Source organism: Chaetodon trifascialis, chromosome 11 (genome assembly GCF_039877785.1).
Source record: "Chaetodon trifascialis isolate fChaTrf1 chromosome 11, fChaTrf1.hap1, whole genome shotgun sequence".
Classification (NCBI taxonomy): Eukaryota; Metazoa; Chordata; class Actinopteri; order Chaetodontiformes; family Chaetodontidae; genus Chaetodon; species Chaetodon trifascialis.
This window is the reverse complement of record NC_092066.1, coordinates 898,416-913,212: the sequence shown is the minus strand read 5'-3', so window position 1 is coordinate 913,212 and position 14,797 is coordinate 898,416. Positions and strand designations below refer to the sequence as shown.

Sequence of the window (14,797 nt, the reverse complement as noted above, 5' to 3'; positions counted from 1 at the left end):
TTCACTTATTCTGTCTTTTTAAGATGTTGAAGAGACATGAAGAGAGAATTCAGACCTTTTATTTAAGGACCGCGCTGTAAACGGTGGTTTCAGGTGGACTCACGTCTGTATCTGTGAATGTAATGGAGTACAGGTTAGGTAGTAGAGTAGTAGACAAGAAAGTGGCATAAGGTTAAAATACTCAGGTACAAATACTTCAGTGTTGTACTTCAGTCCAGTACTTCAATAAATGTACTTGGCTACATTGCTGCAGGTGTGCTCCAGTGCTGCTGCCTCAGGTTGGTGACAAACTCAGGTGTGTCCAGTGCTATTGGTCAGTCACAGGGCATCTCGTGCACACCTGCAATCGTCAGAGAAAGCTTTTAATGCTCAGGTCTGTTTGTGACTGCGGGATGTGAAGACAGGTGGCGCCCCCTGCTGTTCACCTGCTGCTGGTGTTTGACTCATCATCTCCAGCCGAGCTCACAGCTCATGTTGTGTGTCCTGCAGCTGATCTTTAACTTCACACGTTCAGTTTGTTCAGTGTACAAACACCTGAACACCTGAGCAGGTACTCATCACCTGTGCTCCAGAGGAACGGACTACATTTACTCAAGTACTGCACTCACATCCACATTCCAGGTATTTGTAATTTACTCCGGTATTTGCTTTTCATGGTACTTCTTACTCCACTACATTTTTTGGACAGCCAGACCAGAACTGAAGAATCCAGAACTTCATCATGCGCATACAACACTAGGTCACTCCAGGTCCAGGTCCAGGTCCAGGTCGTGTCAGCAGGCTGGTGAATTCACTTCCTCCAGCTGTAGTCTGGGTCTGTCTGCTGGTCTCCTCCTGGCGGGACCTGCCTGGAGAACCACCTCATGTCCTCACGAAGGAGCAGCTGCACTCTGAACTGGTCTTTCAGACCAAGCTGAACCCAGGTCATCGACCAGAGTATGAGGTCCCCCTCTGAACCAGACCAGACTGAAGAGCAAACATGGAACCAGGTCTCCAGCCACCGCTGAGGACCACTGGAGGACAAAAACTAAGTACATTTAATCAAGTACTGCATGAAGTATAATTCTGAGGTACTTTTATTGTGTACTACTTTACACTGTTGTAGGATTTATCGACTCAGTAACTGAATTCAAACTTGTGCTTGAAAACATTTGAACCTTTATTTAACACACAGACACAAACAGGACAGAGCTTCTACCGGTGAGACACACTGATGATGATGATGATGATGATGATGATGGAGCCTCTTCATCCCCTAACACTGACAGGGAACAGAGCGGATGACCAATCAGAGCACAGGATCACTGAGCAAACACTGAGCACAGGTCAGCTGCTGAGATTCAAGCTGAAACTAAACACGAGGAGTCTGATTGGTCTTCAGGAAGTCATGTGACATTGGCATGCTGCTAGATGTTAATAACCTCCTCTGAACCCTCCTCTGCCTCCTCTATAACCTCCTCCTCCATATCCACCTCCTCCTCTGTAGCCTCCTCCACCACCATATCCTCCTCCTCCTCCTCCTCTGTAACCCACGCCTCCCCTGTATCCTCCCCCTCCTCCCCTGTATCCTCCCCCTCCTCTATAGCCTCCTCCTCCTCCATAACCTCCCCCTCCTCTATAGCCTCCTCCTCCTCCATAACCTCCCCCTCCTCTATAGCCGCCTCCTCCTCCTCCCTGGTAGCCTCCTCCTCCATCGAAGCGTCCCATCTTTGGAGGTCGAGGACCGTCTCCCATCCTGTGCAGAGGAGGAGAACCATGGTTAGACTGAATCTGCTGGTGGAAACTGACTTCATTGAAATTTGGCTGAAATGATCATTTGGAGGAGAAACCTGTCTGAACACCTGTCTGAACACCTGTGGAAGGTCACTGCAGACAAACGGAGGGCAGCACATCACCAGAGCTAACTGCTGCTCACTGCACTCTTAGCTGTAGCTGCTTGCTGTTAGCTCGTTAGCTCAGTTAGCCGTGCAGCTAGCAGCTCCGTTAGCTGACTGGATTCTGCGCTGACAGAGGGGGATTGTTGTCTCTGGGTGTGTGTGTGTGTGTGTGTGTGTGTGTGTGTGTGTGTGTGTGTGTGTGTACCTCTGGCTGCTGCTCATCATGTTGAGTCCAGCTGCTGACGGTTTGGACACGTGTCTGATGAGGTTCAGCAGCCGTTGGTTGGTCTGGTCCATCTGTCGGATGTATTCAGGCTCTTTGGTCACTTCCACCACCAGAGCCTCCAGTCCGGCCCGCAGAGCCAGGACGCCGCCCGCCACCTCGTGAGGAATCCTCAGTTTGATCCTGCAGGCATTAATGTGAAAGGTGGTCACTCACTTCCTGTCAGGAAGGGTCCTGACGATCAATAACAGCAAGACGAGTGTGAGGGCATGAAGCGTTCTGCTGAGAGGACAACGAAGGACGAGCTGCAAACACCTGAGGTACGTCTGGACAGCATGATGGGACACAGAACTAAAGGTCGGTCACATGACTCTGACATCAGCATGCATCGTAGGTGATCCCATGACAGGTGCACAGCTCTGAGAACAGCTGTGTGAGAACGCACCCATGATGCATTGCACTGAGGTCCAGTGGCTCAGAGCGCATCCAGAAGTGGAGCGTTTGTTTGCAGGTAGAGCAGGAAGTGACATCATCGCACATGGAGACGCGCTGTGATGTGACGTACTGTCCACCTGTGACTGATCACCCAGGACGCTGCCAGGTGTGAACGGGACCACTGTTACTTCATCGATCACTAACAGGAACCCTGATCAGCTGCTCAGAGACATGATCAGTCTGCAGGGACACGGCTTAATCAATCACTGATCTCTGATTCGTGAGAAACACCTGTGAGTGTGAACATTTGGCTGTTTGGCGTCACTCAGACTGATGAGTGAAGAGACGAAGCAGCGGAGTCTTTCTCACCACTCGTCCAGCTCCACGACGTCTCCGCTGGAGTTGACCTTCTTGCAGGCGAACAGCAGCAGCTGCAGAGGACTGACCAGAGTCATCCCTTTAGCCGAGATCGCTCTGGTCCGGATCTGAAACACAACCAGGAGACGCTCAGGGACACCAACGCAACCAGGACACACTCAGCAGAGACCAGGGACGAGTCGGCGTGATTCTACCTTCTCACTGAAGACGAAGAACGGGGACGGGTAGGTCATGTCGTGGCTGCTGAAGGGGCAGTTGACGGAGGACTTGTGGATGAGGGCGTTGCGGCCCTCGGTGGTCAGGATCTTCCTCTTCTCTTTGTGGTAGCAGACGTTGGGGTACGAGCCGAAGGTCAGCAGAGAAACCACCACGTCCAGGTTGTTGTCGGGTCCCACCGTGTTGAACATCTGAGTCATCAAACACTCTGACAGAGACGCAGGGGACAGGAGACGATGACGAGAGACAGTTTCTAGTTTCCTGAGCTCAGACTTGGCTTGAACACCTCTAATAAACAGAGAGAATCAGTGATGCATTCAGGTACCTTCAGGAAATCCAGAGTTGACCAGGATCTCCTTCAGCTGGACTTTGGCCTCCCAGGTCATCCTCAGAGTGGACATGTTGAGACGTTTGTGTTCACAGAAACCATTTTCTGCCTCCTCGCCATTGATCCTGAACGATGACGACAACACTATACATTTGAGCCTTAAAAACTGATAAATATATCAATCAATAAAACTTCTCCACATAAAAACAGACTAATAACAGAAGTGAGGATCTGTGATGAGCTGATGCTTCATCATGAAACCTTTGAGCCTAAACACTAAAAACAAGCTGAAATGAAACTGACCATTAAAAACTGCATATAAACACAAATAAAACCTATTTTTAAATGTTTTCATTATAAGATAAAATGTGTGTGCGTGCACCGACCTGACGTCGTCCCACGCCTGGAAGACGGACAGCAGGGCCACGTGATCGGAGAAGCGGCTGCCCGAGAAGTTTCTGTGGACGAAGCCGAGACGCTTCCCCTCGCTGACGAACGGCTCCGGGAAACAGGAGGCAGCTGAGATGGTGCACATGGCGTCTCCGACACTAGAGGGAGACACGGGGAAAGACAATCAATGAGCACGGAGACGGAAACGGGACGTCAGCTGACTCGTCGGGACAGTGAAGGACAGGAAATAAACTGACTGGAGGATGCAGCCCATGATCATCATCTTCCCCAAACGAGGCTCGATGGGCAGGCGAGCCAGGATCCGTCCCAGAGGAGTCAGCTCGTCGTTACTGTCCAGAGCGTCCAGCTCTGAGACAGAGGGAGAGGGAGAGACACGCAGACACAGCAGATGACAAAATGTCTCTAAAAACCCAAGCGTCCAGAACTCGTCTCATCTTCATTTATTCGTCACACATTTGAAGAAATCTAAAATAATGTCTCTGTTATTCTGGACAGCACAGAGGGACGGACCACATGCTGAAGGTATCATGATGACAACTCCGTCCAGGTGTTGACTCACGTGCTGTCATCACCCCACTTCCACCACTTCCTCTGTTCCCACCGTCTCTGATGGAGACGCTCTGAGCAGCAGACAGGACTCACTGCCCTCAAGTTAGCGTGTGTGTTTCGTACCTTTGAGTGTGTGTTCGGCCTCGATGACGGCGTCCAGCGGCGGCGGCTCGATGGCCTTGGACAGGAAGTGTCCAATGGCTCCGAGTCTCAACAGTTTGATGCTCAGAGCGACTTCATGCAGCGGAGTCCTGAAGATCTCTGGAGTCATGTGAGTCTCCAGCCTGCAGACACACACACACACACACACACACACACACACACACACACACACACACACACACACACACACACACACACACACACACACACACACACACACACACACACACACACACACACACACACACACACACACACACAGTCAGTGTGAGACACTGCACCCACAGCACAGCTGAAACAGGCTGAGGGGCTTCGGGGGTCTCACCTCTCGAATCGAGCGCGGCTGCAGAGGTGGAAGCAGAACCCGGGGCGGACTCTGCCGGCTCGGCCCTTCCTCTGCTCCAGGTTGGTCTTGGAGGCCCAGACGGTGGCGTAGTTGGTCATGTTGTTGTGGGAGGTGAAGAGCTTCACCTTCTGCCTGTCAGGACAGCGCACGTTAGCCCGGGTCCAACCATCAGTCCAACACGTCCAAATCATTCAAAAGAAAAGCAGCAAATCTTCACGTTCAAGAAGCTGATCGTCAAAGGTTTTTGCAGGAAAAACGAGGAAACAGCTGATCGTTCCTCGTCTGTTCACTGACCAATCAGATCACACTGTCAGCAGTGTGTCTAAAGAGGAACGTCGTTAAGTAGAAGGCAGCGTGAAACAGAAAGTACAAGTACCTCAGATTTGTACTTAAGTACTTGTCTCTCACACACACACACACACACACACACACACACACACACACACACACACACACACACACACACACACACACACACACACACACACACACACACACACACACACACACACACACACACTTACTTGCAGGAGTCGATGACGTACACGACGTCGTTGATGGTGATGCTCGTCTCTGCGATGTTGGTAGACAGAATCACCTGCAGGTTAAAGGACACTGTCAGCAGTGGAGGACCAGGACAAAGTGAGGACAGGAAGGACGAGCTGTGCGTCCACTGAAGTGTGTGTGTGTGGTGGTGGTGGTGGTGGTGGTGGTGGTGGTGGGGGGGGGGGGTGGGGGGGGTGGGGGTGGGGGGGGGGGGCGCGTTAGCGTCTGTTCCTCTGAAGGTTTCTCAGTGATTCGACCTCTGTCGCTCCAGAAACAACTAACTACAAACCTAAATGCAAGTTTTCCTTTGGTAGCTTTTATGCATGATTAAAAACGAATACAAATGTTTGGGATCTTCTCGTCTCGTCAGTAGTCAGTGAAGGGATGTTTGGTGCGTCTCTGACCTTCCGGATGTTGTCAGGAACCGGTTCAAACACCCTCCTCTGCTCCTCCCGGGGGATCTGGGAGTGCAGCGGCAAGATCCGGTACCGGCTACTTGCTGGAAAACACACATGAAAACAGCTTCCATCACAGCATGACCTGTGTTTTGAGGGTTTATTCTAGTTTCATCCCACAAAACTAAACTAAACTCTCTGGTTCCAAATATGTGCTGGACTGCAGCTCAAACACTGTCTTCACTTCTTCTTCCTGTGTGTTTTTACTGCATTTATTCAGCATGTCCTACCAAAGTGCGGGTTGGTCTCCAGGTGTCTCTGCATGGAGTAGATGAGGTTCCAGCCGGGAAGAAAGATGAGCACGGCTCCGGCCACCTGCAGCGTCTCGATGTACTTCAGGAGAGCCTCCACCAGCTCAAAGGACGTCTCCTTCTCGTTAATCTGAGCCATCGAGCGCTTGGTGTCCGCCGAGTACTCCGGCCCACAGATCACATTGCAGTTAGTCTGCAGAGGAGGCAGGAACCGACACAGGACACTCATTTCATTCACGTCACAGCAGAAGACCAGACTGGGACACACAAACCGTCCCACCAGAGGAAAGGCTGCTTACATCGTCCTCTCCTCCCTCCTCGTCTTTGTCTTTCTTCTTGCGGTCCATCGGTGGAGGGACGAATTTGGTCATCTGGATGCAGTCCTCCAGGAAGTACTCTAAAAACACAAAGTGCTGTTAATGCAGAGGAAGAGTCAGACCTGAGAGCTCCTCGTGCAGTCACACCTTTTTCTTCCGGCGACCCTTCAACTCCACTGAGTCGCTGTGTTTAAACTGACCAGAAATCAGACTTTAGTGACGCTGAAAACCAGAGTGAGACAGACTGCCATGTTTTCAGCTGCTGTCATGAATCTTTCTGCACACGAGTGTATTTCTGCTGGTCAGTGAAGTAAAGTCATCTCTACGCTGTCAGACGTTCCAGCATCAGCACCCCCCCCCACAGATCGTGGTCACTCTTCTTTAAGAAGCACATTCATGGAGCGTCATCACAAACCTGCATGTCATGTTCAGTTTAAAACATGAACATCAAAGTCATTAGAAAACCACGTCTCTGCACCTTCACAGGTGAGTCACAGAGATTCAGACACTGAATAATCTGTCAGGTGTGTCCCCGTCTGCCATGCTGTCGCCCTCAGGTCAGGTGATCAGGCGCATCAGACGTACCTTGAACAGGGAAGGTGCGTCCGAACACCTCGATGATGGGGCAGCTGAAGAAGTACTCCCTGAACATGTTGGTGTCGATCGTGGCTGACATGAGGATGACGCGGACCTCTGGGTAGGCCTGGACCACGTCTCTGAGGACCACCATCAGGAAGTCCGTCTGCAAAGACATACGAGGGTCAAAACAGGAAACTGGACAATTTGACTTTAATGGACCTGGATCCACCAGGTGAACGTTTAAGGTGAAGCAATGCATACTCACTATTTAAACATACACGTACTCCCTGTACACAGTAAATGAACTGCATATGTGCTCAGCGTGTGCTTCCTGTGGTGAATCAACTCACGTTGAGGTCTCTCTCGTGGATCTCGTCAACGATAACGTGACTGATCCCTCTGATTCCTGCTTCCAGCTTTCGCAGCAAAACGCCTGAAACGCAAAACAAGAGTTCGAGTCAACGGGTTCACTGTGAAGATGCACCTTTCCAAAAAACACCGTGCTGAGTGACTGTCCTGAACAACTCGAGGAGACACTGCAGACAGCTGTGAAACGCCACCATCCATCAGTCTGACTGTGGTTACCTGTGAACGCCGTCACACCTGCGCTGCTCAGCTGTGGTCAGGCACAGATTTATTCTGTACCGTTTCATCCTGACTGTCATCACCAAGAAGAAATAATGTTTGTCTCAGTGACAGCGCCCGTCTGTCAGTCTGGCGAGCGTGTGGTGAAGATGATGACACTCGTACTTCACCTCATTGGTGCAACGTGTCACTTCAGTCCCAGCAGCCCCCCCACACACACACCCCCACCCAGGGCTGATGCTGGAGTCTCTTTACGTACCGACAGTGCAGAAGAGGACGCTGGCGTGGGGTCGAGGGAGGACGGACTCAAAACGGACGCTGTAGCCGCAGCTTTTCCCAAGATCCTCTGCTCTCTCATAGGCGACCCGCTCGGCCACAGACACCGCGCTGATCCTTCTGGGCTGCAGAGAAAACACACATTAGAGGTCTGATGGGATTTTATTCTGTCTGCGTCTGCTTCCATTGGTCTACATGAAGCCAGCTCCGGGAGTCGGACGCTGAGCGTTACCTGGGTGACGACAATGTTGCAGTCGGACGCTCTGCCGCCTTTGATGAAGCGGTCCAGGATGTACTGAGGAACCTGAGTGGTTTTCCCGCAGCCTGTCGCTCCTCTGATGATCACCACGGGGTTGCTGTCGATGGCGGCCATGATCTCCTCCTCGAACTGTTTGACGGGCAGCTGGTCGCGGTCTGCCAGGATCTGAAGCACAGAAGTTCTGTTTTCCACAGTTTCCAGTTTACCTACAAGAGGAGGATGTGACGAAGGACATCATGAGAGCACACCGACCTTCTGCAGGCTGTCGTCGTGTTCCAGCTGGTACATCAGCTCATCGTGCAGGTCGCCGCTGATCTGCTCCGGAGTGCACTGGAGAAGGAAAACTGGCTCAGTACAACATGGCGACGTCACTACAGAGCAGCCAACAGCAGCATGCTCTCTCTTTAACAACTGAAAACATCAAGATTATTTTCACTTAAGGACACGTCCAGCCTCTGGGAAAGTTATCTGCAGGTAAACCACCGTCATGATCTATTAGTGCTGAATAAATAATAAATAAACATCAATAAACTGATAACAAACAAATCAAACAGCTTCTGTTTGCCAGCCTCTCCACGTGTTTCTGTTTAAAACCAAAGACTCACGAAGGCCAGCGGCCCCTCGTCGATGTTGCTGCTGGTCCAGGGGTTCCAGTTGACCTGCGGCGGCGACCAGGGCACGACGCCGGCTCCACTTTGACGCTGTGACGGCTCAAACGTCGCCATCTTCCCCTGAACCAGAGACACCGAGCTGCTGGGGTCCGCAGGCTGGACGGGACGGACAAAGTCACACACAGCGTTAAAGTCAGAGTCCAGGCTGTGGAGCGTCAATGAGACGCATCGACACACTGATCAGTGGTCAGTTTCAGGCGACTCACAGGTGAGGGGATGTGGACTCCGAGCTCCTGGATGAAACTAGCCAGCTGCTGCTGCAGGTCTGGAGACACGCTGACCTCGAACGCCTCCAGCTGGACACAACACACACACCAACAGCGTGAAACACAAACACACACTCAGCAGATCTCAGCTGAACGTATGAATGATGACGTACGGCCTCGCCCTCCTTCTTCTTGGTGACTCCTGAATACGCCTCGATGACTCCCAGGTGGTACAGCTGTCGGACCAGAGACAGAGCGCACGACTGAGCCGCCAGCTTCTTGTTGGAGCCGTGCTCTCGAGCCGTGATCCCTGCAGAGCAGACGGAGCACAAACTGCTGTGACCTTTGACCTGACATAAACACCTGGTGGCGCTAATGGGCCGGGAAAAAGGCCGTGAAGAAGACTGAGAGCAAACATGGATGTTTACGGTGCAAATATATTCTACAAATCACATTCAACCAAACGTCTCTTACGTCTGCCGAGCTGTCTCACAAACAGCTGCATCTCCGCTATGAAGCTCCTGCAGACACAAACACAAACATCACAGCTTCACTTCCTGTGCTTTTCAAAATAAAGGCAGAAATAACCCACGAAGGACAGTGAAGCGATAAACTCACCTGCGGTGCTCTCAGGAGGAAGCCTGTATGTTTTTCTGCCGGACTCGGGATTAAAAAACACCAGTGAACAGCCCAGACTGGTATCTCCGGCTGCTCTCTGCCCTGCGGTGAACAGTGACACCAGAAATCACAACCAGACTCCACTGAGCTGCCAGGTGCACCCATGGGACAGCTTTAGTGCACCTAAACGCTGTCCCATGTCTTCCTTCAGAGTGGTTGTGAGTTCTGGCATCACCTCAGGACTCCACATACTCAACATCTGCCACGCCACGAGCCGTTCTCTTACATTGAACCGACTCTGCTCCACCTCTCAGCCTGCTCTCTGCTCTGGTTTCAGGTGGTTTAAACAACATCAGCAGTGAGATCTCTCAGGTGTAGCCGACACACTCTGGAGGTCTCTGGGTTTACAGCAGTCCAGCAGAAAAACATACAGGAACATCCTGATCAACACACACACACACACACACACACACACAGACACAGACACAGACACAGACACAGACACACACACACACACACACACACACACACACACACACACACACACACACACACACACACACACACACACACACACACACACACACACACACACACACACACACACACACACACACACACACACACGGCGGCGATGTAAGCACAGCAAAGGCTCTGATGCCAGACGTTACCTGAACACGTCACCTCTCATCTCGTCTCCTTTCAACATTCATTAAAAAACTTCATTTGTTTCACAGATTTGACATTTTATCAAATTGCACGGTGTCAAACGGCCTCCTGAGCTTTTCCAGGTTTGGAAATCAGCTCTGACTATCTGCTGCTTTAACTCCAAAACTGTGTGAACTATGGAGGTAATCAGCAGCTGAGCCTGAAGCTCGTCACCGTTCAGCAGCTAACAATCAGCTGAACGAGTCCTGAGTCGCCCTGACGCTGCTGACTGAGCGCAGGTCAATCAGTCTGTGAACATATAAACATGGCTGCCGTCAGCTCACGCTCTTTTGAAACTCGCTGCTGTCTGAAAGTTTCCTGGTACAGACCTGTTGTGGTCGGGTCCCACTTGGCTGTATTTATACTCAGCGCTGGTTTTCTCCTTCTGGAAGAACTGGTTCAGACGGGCCTTGGCGTTCTCCAGCGTCCAGTTGCCATGGAGATTTGCATTGAGGTCCACTTCCTCTGACTCCAGAGTCTAAAGGGAGGAAACAGCATTTCAGTGTTTCCTGTGTATAGAGGAAGTTTGTCAGCACAACAAAATGCATTCACTTTCGTGGAATGGAGCGAGTCGGCTGGAGTTTGTGCCGTACCGCCTGCGCTTCCTGCTCGTCCTTCTTGGCGTAGTACTCCTTCAGGTTGGCTCCTCGGTCCCACTGAGCTCCTCCTCCTCCTCCTCCTCCTCCTCCTCCTCCTCCAGAGTAACCGAGTCCAGTCACTCCTGGTACCGGCCCGCTGCAGCTGGCCTCTTTAACAGCAACAGACAAACATATGATCAGTTTTTAGTAGGAGAAAACAAACAGTCAAAGCTGACCAATCACAGCTCTTGTTGTCTCCATGTGCATGCAGGTCCACTTGTGATGAGGCACACATCAGGCACAGTGCAGCTGCCATCAAAGCTGCCAAAGCACAGCACACACTTCAGGACTGAAGTGGAAAACAGGCGCGTGGACGGAGACGTTCAGGATGTGGAAGAGGCTGCGAACAGTCAGAGAGCAGCAAGCAAAGCCCCACCACGCCTGCTGCAGCACCTGTGGACTCTGCCAGAGACAATAATACCTTTCTCAGCTTTGACGACAAGGTGAGGCGGCAGGGGACCGCTCAAAGGGAGGTTTCCGAATCCACCGTCTCCTCCTTGTCCTCCTCTGTCAGGCTGGTCAGCGTCTGGAGCGCTCACCTGGTGACATGTACAAGTGAAAGCTTAAACATATGATGTCTCTGTGTCAAAGCAGGGTTAGGGTTAAGCAGGGAGGTAAACCCTCTGAAGCGGCTGCACAATCAACCCCTCTCATTGTAACTCAGGGTGGAGCCTTCTGAAACCTGCCATGAAATCACTGCGTGTCTCATCATTTACAGAACAACGGGAATCGTGCACTGACCCCCAGAGCCGGGACTTCTGCTGCGCTCATTTCCCCAATTCGGACAAGGTAGTTGACAAAGTCCCTGGCGGCGTTGGTCTGAGCGTCCTTCTTGTTGGTGGAGTTACCCATCCCAATGTAGTTGAAGCCTTCAACACGGACCTGCACGCAGGAGAGTTTAGGTCAGAAAGCAGAAAACTGAGCGCCCTTCAGCTGCGTTTAAGTACCTGAACTGAACAAACACGAGTCAGTCACACGTTGAGTGCAGACAGAAAACTCACCTCGCACATAAACTTCTGTCTGTTTTTGTTCCCTGCGGCTCGGATGTCGTAGTTTGGAGTCAGTTTCTTTTTTCCACACCAGGCATACAGGAAGTTCTTGATGTCTGCCATGGTGGACTGATGGGCAGGGGAGCTCCCTCCTCTGTCGACGCTTCAATCTGAGAAATGAAAACTCCTGTCAGTTAACGACTCGAAGTCAATGCCAGGACTCTTCAAACGGATACTATTGGTGTCATTTTACGATCTGTTGTACGTTTTGGAAAACCTGCTGTGTCAGTGACTGAATGTGTTGATCAGCTGACATGCTACCTAACACTAAGCACGCGCAGTAACTATTACTTGTGCTGCCGCTGATGCATGTATGTAAAGTAAAAAGTGCGTGATTTGGAACGCAGCCTTCCTCTTAAGTTCCCAAAAAATGCTGTCAAGAGTCGAATATCATTATTTATTTCCAGACGTCCTAGAAACAGATGACAGAAGTCGTAACCAAGCACCACCTATAAATCAGTGCATTTTCTGCTTCGCTAACAAAGGAAACATATCCGACTGTACTGTCGTGGCCAAAGATTTCATTTAATATAACTACAATCTTCCATCGAATTCAGGAAAGAAACAATGACCGAAACAGCTCACAATACCAGGTTATTTCAGCAACGGACACCACTGACCTGTAAAACGCTGCATGTCGTGTCAGATAAGGGAAACGTTACTCCCTTAAATTTGCGAGGTTTTTCAATGGAGTTTGGCAGTCAGTGCTAGACGAACACTCTGAGACAGTGGATCCGGATAAACAGAAACGCATAACGCTACAAGAGGCCATGTTTCTTGGACTTTAAATTAGTTTTTGCAGCTAACGCTAACTCTTGGCCAGCTTAGTTTCGTTAGCAAACAAACCTCGGACAGGCGCTACCGCAAGCCGCTAACGTTAGCTTAAATTAAAGCGTCACGCCGCATCTTGCATACACTCAGGAATCATTCAAACACTGCAGCTTGTTTCCAATTACGTGCCATAATTGCTCCTCCTTGAGATAGGAATTTTAGCTTAGTTTGATAAAGTTAACGACAGCTGAATCAATGAATGAACCTCTGTTTACAACAACGCCCTTGTTAAGCTAACGTTGGCTTTTTGCTAGCTAGCATTGACTTCTTTGCTCTGCCGCCAATTTTGCAATGCCTTAGTTCAGTTAGTAACTGGAAACCAACAACGCGATAAAAGCAATACAATTAAGTGACCAAATGTATTTACTTACAGTAGCGTTATTATCCACAACCTCTCCAGACAAGCTAACAGTTCCGCTCCTCCACTGTAATGTTGTTGAACGCTGGCGGTAAAGTAGCTTGTCTTCTCAGCGCCGCCCCCTACTGGACTGGAGGGTGAACGATCAGACCAGTCACACCAAAGCCTGTTAGCTGTTGAGTTTATTAAAGAAAGTTGATCATTTGATGGTATATATTTCCAAACAGAGCTCAATAATCACTCCTCTTCCTGTGGTTCCATGTTGATGTAAATTTTAGCTGTTGTTGCAGCTGCTCGAGGTGGAGCTCAGCCAGCTTTGAACTACCTCATCCTGCTAAAGGCTGACCCGATAATCTGAGAGGTGATGAGATGATTAATGGGTCAGGTGTGACAGCTGGCACAGCAGTCACTGCTACTTGTCATTAAGATACCTGTAACAGTTTTAGAGGCGTTGAGTTTTCTGGCACAGAAACATCACAGTGACAGTCACTGGCATTAAAAACTCAGTGACCTCGAGCTGCAGGGTGACACTAATATTTGGTGTGATGGACTCCAGCTTCTCAGGCTGCTTCATCTCTGGCTCACATGTGCTCTAGATTTGTTTATTTCTATAAATATTTAACGAATAACACACAACAGCGTGTTTACCTTTACATTACATATTCCAGTATCATTCAATATATTCCATCGTGTGGAGTATGTGAATCACATTTCATTGATTAATGTAAAGCATCAGAGAGAAGCACACATGCGCCCTGAAGCTGCCTCGCTGGCCTCCATTCGCTCTTGTTTTGGTTGTTAATTCAGTGTTTTCTTGGGTTTTTATTTTTCACATTGCCTCCTCTTCCTTTTAAACACAGAACATCTCTTTTAATTTGAAAAACAAAGAAATATTTCATCTACATTTCATCATATATTTGTCATGTCTGCCTATCTGCTGTCACTGTGTGTGTTGCAGCTGAACTCAGAGCTGAGACACGCAGCTCGATCTCACAGGTGAAGATAAGGTGTGTGTGTTCAGGGTGTGGTGCTGACAAGGTAACAAGAACGAGCCGGGTGTGGCCGAGTGTGTGCGCGCGTGTGCGTGTTAATGCCTGCAGCGGTGTATATGTGCAGATTGGTGGTGGGGAAAGTGTTTGTGTGTGTAACCAGGTATTGGCAGGGTGTGTGTGATGGATCATGGCGTGTGTGTGTGCGTGAGTAACTGTGAGTGTGAGTGTGTGTGTCTGAGGTTCAGGGTGTGTCTGGCTGCTCTGTCACGGCTGCAGCCTCAGGATACACAATCGTCAGCAGGAAGACGAAAGAAAGAAAACTCAGAGCCGCAGGCGAGACTGAGTGTTCAGACCCGGACGAGACGACGACCAAACAAACACACGCAGCCAGCAGACCGTCAGCTGATGGACGTTTGGACGGACTGAAGCTTTGTAACGCACACGTCCAGGTAAAACGAGTTAATGGCTCAAATGGAGCTGGAACATCCAGCCAGGTGTGGACACAGGTAGAGTCTGAATGTCCCAGCCAGAAA

General features: G+C 50.2%; 1 protein-coding gene across 3 annotated transcripts; it reads right to left on the bottom strand.

Moving 5' to 3' along the window:
• Positions 1-1,137: 1,137 nt before the first annotated feature.
• Positions 1,138-13,342, bottom strand: dhx9 (DEAH (Asp-Glu-Ala-His) box helicase 9). Of its 3 annotated transcripts, XM_070974825.1 has the most exons (29): positions 13,282-13,342; positions 12,036-12,193; positions 11,776-11,916; positions 11,456-11,573; positions 10,990-11,144; positions 10,726-10,874; positions 9,545-9,591; positions 9,244-9,380; positions 9,071-9,160; positions 8,799-8,960; positions 8,446-8,523; positions 8,167-8,358; positions 7,918-8,059; positions 7,424-7,506; positions 7,080-7,236; positions 6,477-6,574; positions 6,157-6,370; positions 5,876-5,970; positions 5,450-5,523; positions 4,905-5,057; positions 4,541-4,701; positions 4,105-4,216; positions 3,844-4,005; positions 3,455-3,582; positions 3,108-3,337; positions 2,905-3,020; positions 2,083-2,283; positions 1,641-1,735; positions 1,288-1,490 (listed from the first exon to the last, which is right to left on the bottom strand). In XM_070974825.1, exons 2-29 carry the CDS (start codon positions 12,144-12,146, stop codon positions 1,414-1,416), a joined length of 3,678 nt encoding a protein of 1,225 aa, XP_070830926.1. In that variant the 5' UTR covers positions 12,147-12,193; positions 13,282-13,342; the 3' UTR covers positions 1,288-1,413. The 3 variants fall into 3 exon arrangements, with proteins under 3 accessions (XP_070830925.1, XP_070830927.1, XP_070830926.1); XM_070974824.1 differs by having other exon boundaries at positions 1,138-1,735; XM_070974826.1 differs by lacking the exons at positions 10,726-10,874; positions 10,990-11,144; positions 11,456-11,573; ... (1 more) ...; positions 12,036-12,193; positions 13,282-13,342 and adding an exon at positions 9,689-9,798 and having other exon boundaries at positions 1,138-1,735.
• Between the last annotated feature and the right edge of the window lie 1,455 nt (positions 13,343-14,797).